The 16417-nt window shown below is 34.8% G+C and overlaps 1 protein-coding gene across 1 annotated transcript in view; it reads left to right on the forward strand.

Moving 5' to 3' along the window:
• Positions 1-12437: 12437 nt before the first annotated feature.
• Positions 12438-16417, forward strand: part of LOC126748369 (histone-lysine N-methyltransferase trithorax) — a 40617-nt gene continuing 36637 nt past the window's right edge. The window contains exons 1-2 of the mRNA XM_050457551.1: positions 12438-12704; positions 12795-14123. Coding sequence (XP_050313508.1) covers positions 12561-12704; positions 12795-14123 — 1473 coding nt within the window. The 5' untranslated portion in view covers positions 12438-12560. The remainder of the gene's footprint in view (positions 12705-12794; positions 14124-16417) is intronic.

Below are 16417 nucleotides of genomic sequence, written 5' to 3' on the forward strand. Positions count from 1 at the left end.
AATTGGCTGAAAACACTAAAAGAGTTAGAGCATCCGTCGACTATGAGATGCTTAATAATTATTTTTCTGAGCTTCAAAAAACTTTGGAAAATGTACCACCATGTAACGTCATAAATTATGATGAAAGCAATTTTTTCGATGACCCTGGCTCAGTAAGGGTTGTCGTAAAACGCGGGGTAAAACAAGCACATAGGATAATAGATACGTCTAAAACAAGCACCACCGTAGTATTTGCGATATCAGGAAGTGGGGCATTATTGCCCCCATACATAGTTTATGAAGCCAAGCATCTTTACCCTAGGTGATCAGAAGGCGGCTATCCAGGAAGCAGATACAGCAGAAACACCAGTGGATGGTTCGATTTTGCAATATTTGAAGATTGGTTTCTCAATATTCTTATCCCGCACACAAAAAATTTGGTTGGGCCTAAGGTGTTAATAGGCGATAATTTGAGTAGCCATCAAACTCTTAGCGTTATTCAAGCATGCGAATCAAATGACATTCGTTTTGTATTATCGCTCTCAATTTCCACCCACTTATTACAGCCACTTGATGTGGCCTATTTTCGGCCCCTGAAGGTTGCATGGCGAAATGTATTGGAGGCATGGAAGCAGAAAAACCGGGAGTTATTCCAAAAATCGTGTTTCCAAGGCTTTTAAAAGAGGCAATCGAGAAAGTTGGTGTGAATGCTGAAAAAAAATCGGTTTCAGGATTTAAGGCGTGTGGAATAACGTTAATCCGTTTAACCCCAATGCTGTCCTTTGCAAAATTCCTAGAAATGTAGGCGGAAATGTCCCTATGGAAGATCCCATAGAAAAAGCCTGGTCCGATGCCCTTGTAAGTCACTTAGAGTCTTACAGAGCAGGACCCAAGGATGGTATCCAAAAACGCGGGAAAAAATGGCTTCAATAGCAAAAAAAAATGTTTCTGCGGGTAAAAGCATCTTTGCCAGAGATATTATCAGATCCTTAGAAGTCGAAACAGACGAAGACAACATCCTGGAAAATCCTGAAAGCTCATTGAAAGCAAACTCAGACTCTGACGGAGAAGAGGATAAAGAAAATAATGGTGATGTGAGTGAAATTGACCTACCGTGCTTTAATCTTGCGGGAAAAAATTTAGAAATCGGTAATTACGTAATAGTGAATTTTTTACAAATAAACGTGACAGAAAATTTGTTGGCAAAATAGAAAATTTGGTTGGAAAACATGAGTTTGTCATAAATGCATTAAGAAAACAAAACGGAAAAAAAAACATATTTTTTGTTTACCCTGTTGTTGCTGACATAACAACTGTCAATAGGAAACAAATTGTACAAAAGTTAACTTTAAGCAGTGTCAAACGTGGAAGACATTTATTTTTGAATGCGGATTTCTCTTCAGTAGAATAATTTTGTTGGGTTAACGTTTAGTTTTAATTATTTATTTTTGTTTATTTTGAGTTATTTTTTTTTTAATTTAGTTTATTTTATTTAAATCTTTTGTTTTTTATGTTTTAAAGTTTAACATTTGACTGTTAATAGTTTAAAAAATTATAGACAAAAAAAGCTAAAATTTGGCAATATTAAAGGGAAGGTACTAAAGATTCTAAATATTAGTGCTCCAAAGATTTGTGTACGTCCATACCGAAATATTTTTAAAAAACATCAATTTTTTATCCACTTTACCCCATTTGACGGTACTTATATTTCTTTAAGATCCGTTGTGCGTCAGTTTTTGGCACTCCAATTTCTTTTTCGATTTTTCGAGCATGAGCTCGAGGGTGTCGCTTTTATATAACCTAAAACATCTATTTCTTTTTCTTCCCTATTTTCTTTATTGTATGCTTTAAGACGCGGCTGAACAAAAAATCCGTGCTCAAGTAAATTATCCTTTAAACCAGCAAATATACCAAAAAATGGTTGCCTTCTCTCTGGATATCTAACGAGCATAAAATTACAACATTATAAATTAGTAAGTATTCATATAACGGCTTCTAACTTACCTATGGAAATGTAGTTCCAAGGCTTCTTCAGCATTTTCATTGCTTTGTATAAAACATACAAACATATCATATTTTTCATAATTTTCAAATGCTTCCATTTTTTTGGCAAAATTCACAAATAACGAAAATAAATGGGTTTTGGAGCATAAACTCAAGCAAAATCCTAAGATAGTTGACATTTATTTATTTATTTATTTGTAATTTTTTTGTTTCTTATTATAAATAGCCATAACCTCCCAATAAATTATGAATTTGACCATTTAAATTTAGAAAATTGTCATTTATTTGCGTATTTTTGAAATTAAGTCTATACTGTTATATTTTTTTAAAAAGGTAAAAAAAGACCAACATTATAAACTATAAATATACAGGGTGTTCCACTTAAAAAAATATAAGTTTGGGTTAAAACTTAAAAACTATTAATCAAAAAAATATATCTACACCACTAGATTCTACGGAAAAAAATCTATAAGAATGAGTTTTTACTTTTACAAAAACTCTAAAAATAACGGAGATACGATGGAGGTCGCAAAAATTTCATAAAAGCCTGTATCTTAAAAAATAAAAGGGCTATGAAAATCTTAACAGCTTTTTTAGTTTTACGAAAAAGTAGCACAGTGTCTCTAAAATCGCAACTCTTATCTCTAAAAATAACGGAGATATCCCGCAAAAGTACCCAAAATGGGACATCCTGTACAGCATTAATTTAGTATACACTGACAGTGTTTTTGCCACTCTTGCTAAAATATCAACTTAGAAAATTTCCTTATCACGTAATCAGCGTGAGGATGAAAATTTAAATTCGCATCTAAAATTATCCCCAAGTATTTTATTTCAGCTGCATAAGCAATTCTCTTTCCATTTACAGCAATCCTTATATCATTGATGTCTCTAGAACTTAGTCGACATTTTTTCCAAATATACAAAATTTTGACTTGATTTTACCCCTACCATATCATTGATATATAATAAAAATAGCACTGGACCCAAAACTGTACCGTGAGGCACACCATATTTAATAGTAACACACTCAGACACATAACACGTTGGACTCTTTTACATAAATATGACTTAATCCAGTTAAGAAGCGTATATCTAAGACTCAGTTGCTCCAGTTTCTTAATTAGAATATTATTATCTATGGTTTCAAAGGCTCTCTTAAAATCTAAGAACACGGCAAGAACCAGATTGACAGAACAATGGCCTTGAGAAAATTATCACAGATACTAACATGAATCAATATTAGCCGTTACATGAGTCTCACTTAAGAGTATGATCTTGGACTTCCAGTCATTTACTAATAATAATAGTCATTTACTACTCATAAACTAACATTGTATTTGTTATTCAAATAACCCTGGCAATTATAATAATTGTATTTTAATTTAGTATTGACTAAAGTTAAATTCAAGATTCACGCCTAGTTGCTACTTTATATACTTACTTCTCTGTAATTCCTCAATCCGCTTATATGACTCACATTTATTCATATCTCATGTAACATAATTGACATAATTGACATTTAGACCAAGACCATACTTTTTATTGGACGTGACACCATTAATACAATTAACAATATTGAGATTGAAAGAAGTCGTCAGTCGTCTCTCAAAGAGACCCTGATATAAATAAATCAAAATCACACTCCGTGTGTGTGTATATTTGACCCAGTCGGGCGTGTTTTTAACCTTCTTGAGGTCTGATGATGCTCTTAGGAGCAAAACACGTGTCACCATTCTAACAAATTAAAGAATTTTTGAGACCGAGACTTTGTGTTGTTCTCCTTTGATTTATTAATATAGACATTACATTCTTTGATATCATGATTCCTACTGCACTTGGCGCACACCTTAACCTCTCTACAATCCTTTAATAAATGTCCATACTGACAACACCGGAAACATCTCCTAACACCATAGCCATTAAAGACAAAACAGCGACTCCATCCAATGTTCATTCTCTCCTTCCCAATAAAAACATCATATAAAGCAACCTCTAGCACCATCGTGAGCCTATTATTTATAACTTTACTTCGTCTAATGATTTTAATTATTGAAGTTGATCCTAGATTATTTTGCTTCGCAATTTTGGATAAAATCTCATTGTCCGTAAGGAAATACTGGGTTTCACATATGCCTACCACTTTAATTCTATGTTCCAATAGTTTAGGTACATCGACACTGTAACCATCACCCATTTTATTTTGAATTTGCGACTGAATAGTGATAAGATCTACCTTCTTGCTTAAGTCATCCTTTACTTGTTTGACATTTTTTTAAGCGCACTTTTGTTTATTGACAAAAATGTTGTTGTTATTTTTGGTGACAGCTGTTGCATAGGAGGGTTAATTTTGCATGGGTTTATAACTAACCTTAACATTTATGTCTGACGGTACCGTGGTTGGTTTATTACCCTTAAGACCGGCAATTTCTTCTTTTAATGTACGGTCCTCTGAGTAGCTGAAGTCGTGTCATCGGCAAACTGGTAGACAAAGGTTGACTCCGTTGCGAGTAGGTCGGACATGTAGATGTTGGACAGACGTGGTGAAAGGGGTGAACCTTGTGGAACTCCTACTAGGATTTGTTAAGGAGTGGATAGGTGGTTTTCTGCAGAAACGCGAAACGTCCCGTTCCGCTAGAAGGAGTAGACCAGTCTTATCTGATATCTGGAAAAGTTCGCAAGTTGGAGTTTGCGTATCAGTCCATGATGCCACAACTTGCAAAAAGCCTTGTAGATATCGAGGAAGATTGCACCTGTATGGCATACATGGTTTGCTCCATTTAAGATGTTATAGATGAGTCTTGTTACTTGATGTACTGTGGAATTCTCCTTCCGGAATTCAAACTGTCCGAGGAGAACCTGAATCCTTTCAGTAGTGGCTTGTAGGTTTAGTTTAGTTTTATTTAGTTTAGTTTTTAAGGATTAGTCTCTCCACGACTTTCCCCACGGCTAATAACAGACTGGTGGGCCTATAACTCTTCGGGTTTGTTGCTGATTCCCCGTGTATTACGTCTTTAATCGTAAATTTAAAATTATTTAATAATAGCAACAACAATTATTATATTTGGACTTATGCTTTGTTAAGCTATTATTTATTACAAAGTTTAATATTTAAATATCACGCCGTATATTATATCCGGTTCAATATTCGCTTGGCGACACTCCCAAATTAGGCCAATGCTGCGGATAGGTACCAAGAAAATGGGCATGACGTCAGCATCCCCCGAAAGGTCTCTCGTTAATCAGCAAAGTCTACGTACCACCAAGTATCGAAAAACAAAAGTTTTTTACTTAGTTTTTCTCATGCAAAATTAACAACTGAAAAGTGTCTGGAAATAGCCGGCCGTCTTGGGATCTAGTAGCCAGACACGACTACCAACGCAAGATACACCAAGGTAGGTCTTTAAAATAATTACTTGATTTGCCACCGGCCGCGTGGTCCGTTATTTTTTACATGTTAAACCTATCAGCTTAATAAATTTTCTCTTATATTATACAGTCCATTGTTGTTCCGCGTACACCCTGTTTAGGGATCCGGATGATGTTGGCGGATTTCCACTGGGATGGGAAATGGCTGTGAACGAAAACCACTTTGGAGAATACCACTGATAATGAATAAAATATTAAAGATCTCCTTTTCCGTGAAGGGTAGGACTACCAGGACCATTAGTACTGACCTGCCATTGCCGTTATATCACGTACATCCCTAAGAAATGGAACGACTGGGCTTATAATTTTTCCTTGATGTATGATTCCTCCCAGTGTTTCAACACTCCGCGGAGGACAACGTGTACCCTTCTCTCATCAGCGAAGGAAAACTAATGGTATTGCTTCTTGCCCTTGTACAAAAAAGCCTGTACCTTCTGATGGGCGGAGCTTGATACCCGCACTACTGGAGCCTCTGCGCTCCGCGAAGACTTTTCTGTTATAACCACGGGGGTAGCTGGCTTAATTTCCGGTACGTCTTATTGCGAAAACCGGGCCTAACTGGAGCCATCGGCTTACCAGCCACCCTCTTGGGGGCAGCTGCCTTCGCAGGTGTGCTTTTGGCCTTTCGCTTGCCATAGCTCACCACCTGGAAGTCGTTGTAGCTCTTGTCTTGGCTAGATGTATCCAGGTCGTCTTCCGGTGACACTTCCACAGTAGCCGAACCGCCTTAATGCGATTCGGAGGCATGGTTTACAAATACATCACTGACAGATGCCACTTGGGGCTCGCAGTACACTGGCAATCGCTGCATTATCTCGCGTATTGCTTGTTACAACTATTAAAATGGCTATAGCCTCTCCCACAGCTCCTCATTTTTCCGTAACAGGAAATCGGAGTTAATGCTCATGGCATGCGGTGAGGTAGAGTCGCGCGAATCGTCTTCCTACATGACAATTGGGTTTAACTAAGCCATATTTTAGCAAGTAAGCGCCTTACTCGGTTGCCTTACGGTATCTTAAAGCGTTACGTCATCATATGGTTGCGCTCGAATGACGTCCCGAAAATTTCGCCCTGAAAACGTTTCTAAAGGGCAGACATTTGCCCAAGAGGAACTACAATAAATCAAAAAGTTACTGGCGTACACATAACCTCACTCATATTTTTTTCCACAGAAATAAACACAAACTAATCAAAAATCAATTTAAACAAATATCCTTACAACCTCTTCTTTACGTTTTTCACTGTATTTTTTGCGAATCTATTCGCTCTTTTGATAATTTATTCTTTTCTGTATTATATTAAATAAATTAAAACTAATACTAAGAAATATAATGCTTCTCAACTCTAAAAAATATTAAAAAATTGATATCAATATTATTGTTTGTATAGCTTCCCTTTGACTTTGACATATCGAGTTTATTAGCGGTCTCGGGAAACCGCTAACAAACGCTTAAAGCGCCTTATACGGTGGTGTCATAGATTGATCGCTCGAATGAGATGTCTTAAAGACGCTTAAAGCCGCTTACTCGCTAAAATATTGCTCTAATAACCGCTCATGTTCCGTTCGACTAAATACACAAGACCTTAAGCAGCCACGGTCACAAAATATAATTAAGCTGGCAAGGAGCGCAACGTTGCCGATTCTTCATAAAAAGAGCGGCCGATCGTTTTCTGTTATCGATTTTTTCATGATGCATTTCTGTTTCGTTTGAGTACCTTTTGGCCTTTGAGGTTTTGTTTTGTTTTGTTGACCAGTTGTTGACTATGAACATATTTTGTTGACTATGAAATAACCTGCTCTTAGTATTTATGCCTCGTCTCGTCTCTTGTTTGCTGTTTTTTTTATATTAATCGGTTGGGACAGACGAAAGTGCTGACTTTTAGAAGTGTTTTTATCTTTTATCTGTGTTTTTAAAATTTTGGACTTTTAATATGAGTTCTTTTTATATACATACTGTATAGGTGGATCTATATTTTTTACATTAAGGAAAAAAATTGGGGATGGGGACGTCCGTGACCAGAAAAAAGTCAAGCAAAAAGTGTACAAAAACCCTGAAATTTACCATTTTAATTGCCACTGTGGAAAAAAACTTTAATTTAAAAAAACATTTTAATTTGACAGGAGAAAGGTTCACGGTGATATTATATCTGGTTCTGAGAGCATTGTTAAAAAAGAAGCATGTCCCATGTGTGAGTTTTCTGCTAAATTCCGGGATGAATTAATAAAACATTTTGAAGTTAAATTCTCAATTTTCTGACAGAGCAGGACTTGCATAATGAGTGGAGTGGTAATGTTACATATTTTATAATACATACCGGGTGGTGCGTCGCCGAGCGGAACATAGGAAATCCCATGTAAATTTTAAGGTGGTCAATTATTGGCTTCCCTGTACATTTTACAGAAAAAATGTAAGATAACGTTTTGAAGAGACTAATCTGGCAAACCCTTATGCAAAGTTTCAAAAAATTTAGTAAGCGAATTTTGAATTATTTAATTAAATGTAATTGCAAAATTAGCAAATTTTCGGTTCAGGTAAAACCAAACGGGCACCAGTAAAATGAATATTGTCACTGAAGTGAGGAAAAGTGTCAATAAATCAGTGACAGTCGATATTTGAAAACAAGTATGAATTATTCAATCGACGAAAAAATAGTCATAATTAAGTAGCATTATGCGGGAAACAGTTTTAGAGCAGTATCTGAAATGTTTTCAGTTTATTTCCCCACCAAGCCCATCCCGTCCATTTCAACTATTAAACGTATTGTCAATAAGTTCGAGTCCAAAGGTACCGTAATAAATAATTGTAAATGTTCAACAATAGAGCCGAAGAAGGAGAGAACAGAGATCTTAATATTCTACTGACTGTGGAGGAAAACAAGATGGTTAGTACGAGGGTTCTTTGGAAGAGGTAAATAAAAGTTTAGATAAAAAAGTAATGTTAACGTGTCTTACTTTGAATGTATGGGTGTGAGATTGATAAAACAAAAAAAAAAACATTTCTTGTATTCGGCTGTACGTCAGATTTGCCAAAGCCTTATAACAAATTGTTTGTTGGTGGCTGGTTTTACCTGATCCGAAAATTTGCTAATTTTGCAATTACATTTAATTGAATAATTCAAGATTTGATTATTAAAATTTTCTGAAACTTTACAAAAGGGTTTGCCAGATTGGTCTCTTCAAAAAGTTATCTTACATTTTTTCTGTAAAATGTACAGGGAAGCCAATAATTGACCCCCTTAAAATTTACATGGGTTTTCTTATGTTCCGCTCGGCGACGCACCACCCGGTATATTTGTGTTCTCTGCTATTGATCTTCATCTCTTTACCCATTCAATCCTTGCAGTCTTCTTGCACTCAAACAAGTGCGATACCAAGAAGACTGGAGTGAGAAGAGTTCTGTGCTGGGTGGGCCAAATCATGTATGGCAAAGTCGCTACGCCCACAATGCTATTCTCGGAATGGCGTTTGCGTGGTGCGGAACGTCCTCCTAGCCAATGTAAATAAAAATCAACATATAAACAAGCGCAAAACATGCGGACAAAGAACCTGTGACAGTGGGAATGACTGAGAAACGAGAGAGGAAAGAGAGAGACGATGAGACGAGCAAACAAGCTGATTCCCGTAGATCGACTCCAACACGATGCCTGAACTCAAACTCAAACTCAAAAATGCTTTATTGTCAATATAAACATAGAAGTTGTAGACAAAGCCAATAGACTGTACATTAAATGAATAAAAACGAGAAACTAATTTAAAATAAAATAAAATTATATAAAACTTTGAAAAATACTTAAATGCTAATCATTAAAAAATTCACTTAAACTATAGTACGCTTTACTAGCAAGAAATATTTTCGTCCTTGTACGTAGGCTTTTTTCAGTCTTAAGTTGTCTTATTTCTAGTGGAAGCTTATTAAACAGCTTTCTACCTCCATATATGATAGAGCTACGGACAAGTTCAAAATGAGGAATGGGCAGCCTCAACAAATAATTTTGTCGCGTATTATAGTGGCTTCCTAAGTGGAGTTCCTGTTTATATTTTCTAAAAACCAAGCAAACTGTTTCCAAAATAAAAATACAACACAGGGTTAAAATATTATGACTTGCAAAAAGCGGCCGACATGATTCACGAGGCTTCGCCCCAAATAGATATCTAATGGCCCTTTTCTGGAGTACAAACACTGAACTAAAAAGTGAATTTGAACATGAACCCCAAAAGCAAATTCCATATCGAAGGTGCGACTCGATAATCGCGAAGTATGCAGATCTGGCGATGGAGAAATTAAGACTGGTTGCAATAACCCTTAGGGCGTAGCAGCCTGATGAGACTTTTCTACATACATTCACAATATGGTCTTCAAATTTAAGGAACTTGTCTATGGAAAGACCCAAAAACTTACTGAACGGTGGCATGGTGATGGCTTCATTATTCAAACATATATCATTTTTATTATATTTAAAATTAAGGATATTTGTTTTGGAAAAATTAAATGTCAAAAAATTTGCATCACACCAGTCTTTTATTTTTAAAAAATCTGCATTGGCCTCCATTTGAGAAACATCAGAGTCGTGCCAGAGGATGGTGGTATCATCGGCAAACAATGTAAATTTGCCAGTTACCTGCAGTTGTGGCAGATCGTTCACATAAATGAGAAAAATTAAAGGACCAAGTACTGATCCTTGCGGAACTCCCACATTTATATTAAGTTCCTTAGAGATACCACCATTAAATTTGACAGCCTGGACACGATTTGATAAGTAGGAACGAAACCACTCAAGGGCAGTTCCTCTGAAACCATAGAGCTCCAGTTTCATCAGCAGCACTCTGTGACTCACGCAGTCAAATGCCTTGGACAAGTCACAGGATACCGCTGCTGCAACTTCACCAACATTCAGTCGGTTGTACAGGTGCTCTAGAAAGCTAAAGATAGCATCATTTGTGCTCACAGACTCACGAAAGCCAAACTGCTGAAGACTCAATAGGCCAAACCTATTTAAAAATGAAACCATCCTCACCTTAACGAGCCGTTCCACTATCTTGGCTAAAGTAGGCAATAACGCTATAGGTCTAAAGTTAGAAGGACAGTCGCGATCGCCACCCTTGTAAAGAGGAACAATTATTGCTATTTTTAAGCACTCTGGGAAAACTCCAGACATAAATGAAAAGTTAATTGACTCGGCCAAGACTTGCAACGCAACAAGAGGTAAAGCAGAAAATATTTTAAGAGAAAGCCCATCCCAACCTGATGAACTCTTATTCTTAATATTAATCATTAACTGTTTAAGCTCTTCTACACTTGTGGGGGCAAAAAACAAAGATTCGGCTACTATCACATTGCTGAGATAGCTCCTGGGATCTATTTTTTGTGAGAGATTGGCTGCAAGGTTACTAGCAATATCACAGTAGAAGGAATTGAGGACATTGGAATCTAAGGTACTTGGAATAACCAAGACATTTTTGCCCCTTAGCTCATTTAAAATCTTTCAAGGCTCTTTTGCTCTGTTGGAGGAATTATTTATCTTCCTTTGAAAATAGGTCCACTTAGCCATTTTGATTGAGTTTCTGTAAATCTTGCGGTATCTGTTATAATAATCTAAAAATATTGCATTGTTCATAGCGTATTTCCGAATGTAAAAAAGAGAGCGCATATTTTTCCCAGATACTCGTAAACGCTTAGTATACCAAGGTTTTCTATTTCGTTTCTTAATATTGATAACAGGAAAAGCAGTGTTAAAATTGTTTAATACTATTTGATGAAAGCTATGCAGTGGGTTAACAGTAGTCAATACATTATTCCAACTTGACATATTGCAAAGCAAGGAGAATTTGCGGAAATTAGCTCTAGTATAAAGTCTATCGCGTGCAAACTTATTCCATTAGCTGCACTATTAAGCTTTACTAATCCCACTATTGCCTCATGGTCAGACAAACCGGCATTGATTGTTGTACACTGATTTTCGTGTTGGTTAAAATTCGTGCAGAAGTAATCTATCAGTGAGGAAGAAAATGCTGAAATCCGGGTTGGCTGATCCACGTGCATCTTAAAATTAAATGAGTTTAACAGATTAAAAAGCATTCGATTTGATCCATTAGATTTCTCTAAAAAATTTATATTAAGATCGCCAGTCAGAATCAACATCGCATTAACCGAAATTTCACTTAAGAGGATCTCAAACTTTTCTAAAAACAAATCTAAATTACCAGATGGAGATCGATACAATCCTAAAATATACAAATTTAACTTATTGCTAAATACAATAGAAAACTCGCACACCTTTTTAATCAATAGATGATCAAATCTGTCAATAGTAATAAACACAAATTTAGTTAAAAAAGCTTTCTCTAACATAATAAGAGTACCACCATGTGTATATTGCTTGCGGGAAAATTTGGAAATTAGTACATAACCAGGGATATCAATAGGCTCGTCAGACCTCAACTAGTGTTCAACAAGAATTAACACACTAGGAAAGTTAACCGATTCTAAAAATAGTTCCAATTCGCTAACTTTTGAACGCACAGATTGAACATTAAGAAATGCTAGGGAAACTTGATTATGGTGGGAGTTTCTATTAAAAAAGAAGATCCAATAGCAAGGGTGTCTATAGATTGGTCTAGTTGAGGCGTAACCGAAGACCTACCTTCGAGTATCGCTGATTATCCCACTATTGCTAATACCTAAAGATGCTAATACTAATTTGGATGACAGAAAAGTATTTTTAGCATATAAAGATAAAAGTTTGCACATAGATTTGGCAGAGTGACGGTACCTAAAATTTTGTCTGATATCAGTAATTATTCTCACAGATTCTCCTATCACCTGGGGCAGGCATAGGAGATATCTCTGCTCCCTCCAGTCTCCTTGATAGCAAACTTGGCAGCGAACTTGCCATACAGGATTTGGATCACTCAGCACAGGCAAGATATCTGTCCTGCCTTCAGCCTTCTTGGCTTCCGCATAAATTCATTACAACATTGCCGTCAGGCGTCACCTGCCATATGTCATCAATGGTTTGGCCGATAATTAGGTGTTTTATTTTACCGACATTCAATTTCAAGTTTGTTGTTCTTTGAGGGATGCGTGATGCCTTATTGCAAATACATATGTTATTTTTTTAATAAAATGTAATCCAAGCAGAGTTTAAAAATGGGACGAAGCAAGTTTCCAGGAAAACCATCCAAACATTGTCACAGAAAAAGAATAAATGTGCTTCCCCCAACAGGAGAATTGGAACATGAAAAGAAAGGCTCATCAGGGGCAAATACAGGAGCGTCTAAAGAAAATAAACAAGTAAACATAAAAGATTTTTTCAAAATTTACTTATTTCTTAGGTTATTCACTCTTAGAGATATTAATAATCTACTTGTTTATTTTTTGTAGGAAGAAGAAGTTGGTGAAAATGAATGTAAAAGACATCAAACAAATAAGTCAAGACCTTTAAACAGAAGGCTGTCCAGAAAACTGAGCACTACAATTCGAATTAATAGCCGACAAAGAAATTTTATATCAAAAATTCGGAATAAGGCTGCCTTAAAAAATAACAGGTCTAGGCACATTTCAAAAGGTCATGTGCACAAAGGTTCTTCAAATTTTGCAGGAAAATTTATATTACCCTCAAGAAGTGTGCATTCTTCAAGAGTTATTAAGCCTAATAAGAGATTTATAGATCTAAATGAGTCTGTTACAATTAGGAAAAGGAGTTTAGTTAGGTTACCTTTAAAATCAACTGAAGTAAAAAATAATAATTTTGATTCAGATCCCAAGGACAAGTTAGCATATTCAAATGGCCATAGAGTAATTTTACGGCAGGCTCGACTTAAACTACCCACTCATTCTGGGACCAATGGACCTTTTTCATCCAACATCCATAATGGAGCTGGAACAATAATTTGTAGTGTGTGTGGGGCTATCCGCTATTACCATTTTATCAAGCAAGCTCGTAAGTTTAATATCTACAGCTGTGAATCCTGTAGGAAGTTCATATCCAAACAGATAAAAAGGCAAAATGTTGGTTCTGGTATTGCCAACCCTCTCAGTTGTTTATTGGGACAAGGAAACTGCCATGTACCACCAGTAGAGAAAAGTCAACACCTGAAGATCACAAAGTGTTCTAACAGATCTCGCTGTTCAGCTTGCTGGCTTAAGATGTGCCTAAAAACTTACCACTTGCCAATTACTTTGAAGCAAAACCTTACTCAACTTCTTCCTACCAATATGAGGAGTATTGATTTCTCATTTAGTAACTCAGTACCACCAATTCTTTGGCAAAGAAATTTAGAAAATCAGAGCAGCAGTAAGTTTAATTTGAAACAAAGACCAGTAAGGTTGAGGCCTACACAACAATCCCAATCTACATTAACTGTTGCAACACCTGAAGTTAAAAGGCAAAAAATTGACCTAAAGGGTCCAAGAGTAAAACATGTCTGTAGAAGTGCCTCCATAGTATTAGGACAGCCCCAAGCAACTTTTGGTGGTGACATTAGTGATAAGAAGGCTGTTAGTGACATCTCAGAAACAGGAAGTGAAAAGATATTTAGTAGTGAGTTATCAAAAGTTGGTGAATCTTTTAAAAGTGACTTGTCTTATTTAACTGATGAAGATATTGTTTCGAGTAGTGGGAGCTGTAAAAGTTTTAGGAGTTCTTCAGAAAAAAATATTCTTTCAAAAAGGGAATGTTCCAGGAGCCTTGTATCATTTATTAATAAAGAGGTAAGGTTTTTAATTACTAAAATGGAGCTATCAATAGACCTGAAAAATCATTTTATAAAAATATACATATTATTACAATAATCATAGTTCTAATTTTTTTTAGAGTCTCTCGTTTCATAATTCTTTCATGTAGATCTATAGTATATACAGTTATTTAAAATATCCTCAATTAGGCGTAAGGTTGCATTCAAAATTTTTACTATTAATATAAATAGAGTTAAAACTCATGCCATTTATTTTACATCTTGAATTATCCTGGGTAAACCAAAAAGTAACAATAGTCGCTTAACAATGTGTCACTTTTACATACTGACAAACCAACTTGTAATTTATAATAAATGTTGTATAAATCTAAGATACACTTTTTTACACTTCACACATGCTCTTTTACTTTCATTGTAATAATATTATAGAATAAACCTTAAAAATTCTTAAAGATTTACTAGATCTCTTCTCAATTTCAACCACAGAATAAACGATCTCACAGAAGCGAAGGCTAGCCCTTTTTACCGAACTGGTTTTTCACACCGGTCATAATTAGTGTACTAGTACGAGCGTTAGTGTGTATATTTGCGATATTTTGTAATTTGCCGTTTTTTATTTTATTTTTGTTAAGTAGGTATTACACATTATCTTGTTTTGGAGTTTAACTCTGTGCTCTGTGACTTTGCTTTTTCTTTCATTTGTGTTGTGCTAAAAACTTATAGCACAACACAAATATAGGGGTTGTTTTGCCAAAAGCGTCGCTGGAAAAAGTTTATTTTTGTTTCCTAGGGATATTAGAAGGTGAGCAATAACAATAATAAAAGAAAGTAGGTATAGAAAAGTTACATTATTATGTATTATTCATTATTATTATGGTTGTTTGAAAAGTTCAGAATATTCCCTAATTAATTTGTCGTGCCATGCAAATAAATACAGAATAAACATTATTTAATTTAATAAACATATATGCATATACCTAAACCATATGTATCTATGTATGTGTACATACGTGCAGGTACATAACATTGTACATAGATAAAAAATATTAAGGTTGATTTAGGTATACAGTATTTTTATGTGATAAAGAATAATGACTTTAATTTTCAATTATCTGTCTTTTTATGGACTGGTTTACCCATGCAAGTGCATAATATAGTAGTAGTAAAACCCTTAAAAATTTTATATTTTGTTCCAGACTATCATAATGGACGGCGACTATACAATGTATAATACCTTTATAAAATATGGACGTATGTGTGGTACCTACGTAATATGTATATAATAATACATACATATATATCTTTTTATATATAAATATATAAAAGCCTATAAAACAACTAACACAAAAATTCCATTCCAAAACAAATTAAAAGTATACTAACCTACACCTCTATCGTGTATCAAAACTGTCAAATAACAATTTTTATAAAAATAATAATTATTATAATTATTCTAAAAAGCAAGGACCAATATAAGCCTTAACAAAAAAAAATCCTATTTGAAATGTAAGTAAATTTTGTAGTTTGCTCCCGTATTATATGAATATACCATTTTGATTTTAAAAATAATAGCACTTCATTCGGTGTATGTGTTTACTACAACTTTACGAAATATCTCAGTGTATTTGCGCCGGGTGCATCTGTCAGTTGGGCTTATAAAAAACTGGTTCACAGATATCAAAGGAGCCGACGCAAGCCTTCGCTTCTATGAGATCGTTTATTTTGTGATTTCAACTGCAAATATTACTTCAGTATAGTAGGGAAAGAAAAGAAAGTAAAGTAGAGAGTAAAAAAAATAAAGTAAAAAACAGTAAAGTAGGGAAAGTACCATAACTTTTGAAAGAATATTTTATGAATAATAAAATTCTTTGTTTATAGAATTGTTTTCACAAAACTGGTTTTATACAATCTTAATAGATGTTTCGATATTTTTATACCTAAGGCAATTGCAAAGAAAGAAAAGTTCCTTATTGGTTTAGTTGCAAATTAAAAGCACTGATTTTTGAAAAAAAGAGCACACAGAATTTTAAAAGTAAATAACTCTAAAGACTATACAGTATTCTCTAAATTGAGAAAATAATTTATTTACTATTACAGCATCAATAGCCAAATAGCCAATTACAGAAATTAGCTATAACTTATAAATTCAAAATAATCAGAAGCACTAAGTAAACAATACAAAATCCTACATAGCTGTTAGAAAATTATCTAAATACCTACTAACACAGAATCTTTTTTTTTTAATTAAATCAAATTTATTCAAATTTAAATATTCATACAATACATTTGAGTTCTATTTATAGACATTGT

This window comes from Anthonomus grandis, chromosome 22 (assembly GCF_022605725.1).
Source record: "Anthonomus grandis grandis chromosome 22, icAntGran1.3, whole genome shotgun sequence".
Classification (NCBI taxonomy): domain Eukaryota; kingdom Metazoa; phylum Arthropoda; class Insecta; order Coleoptera; family Curculionidae; genus Anthonomus; species Anthonomus grandis.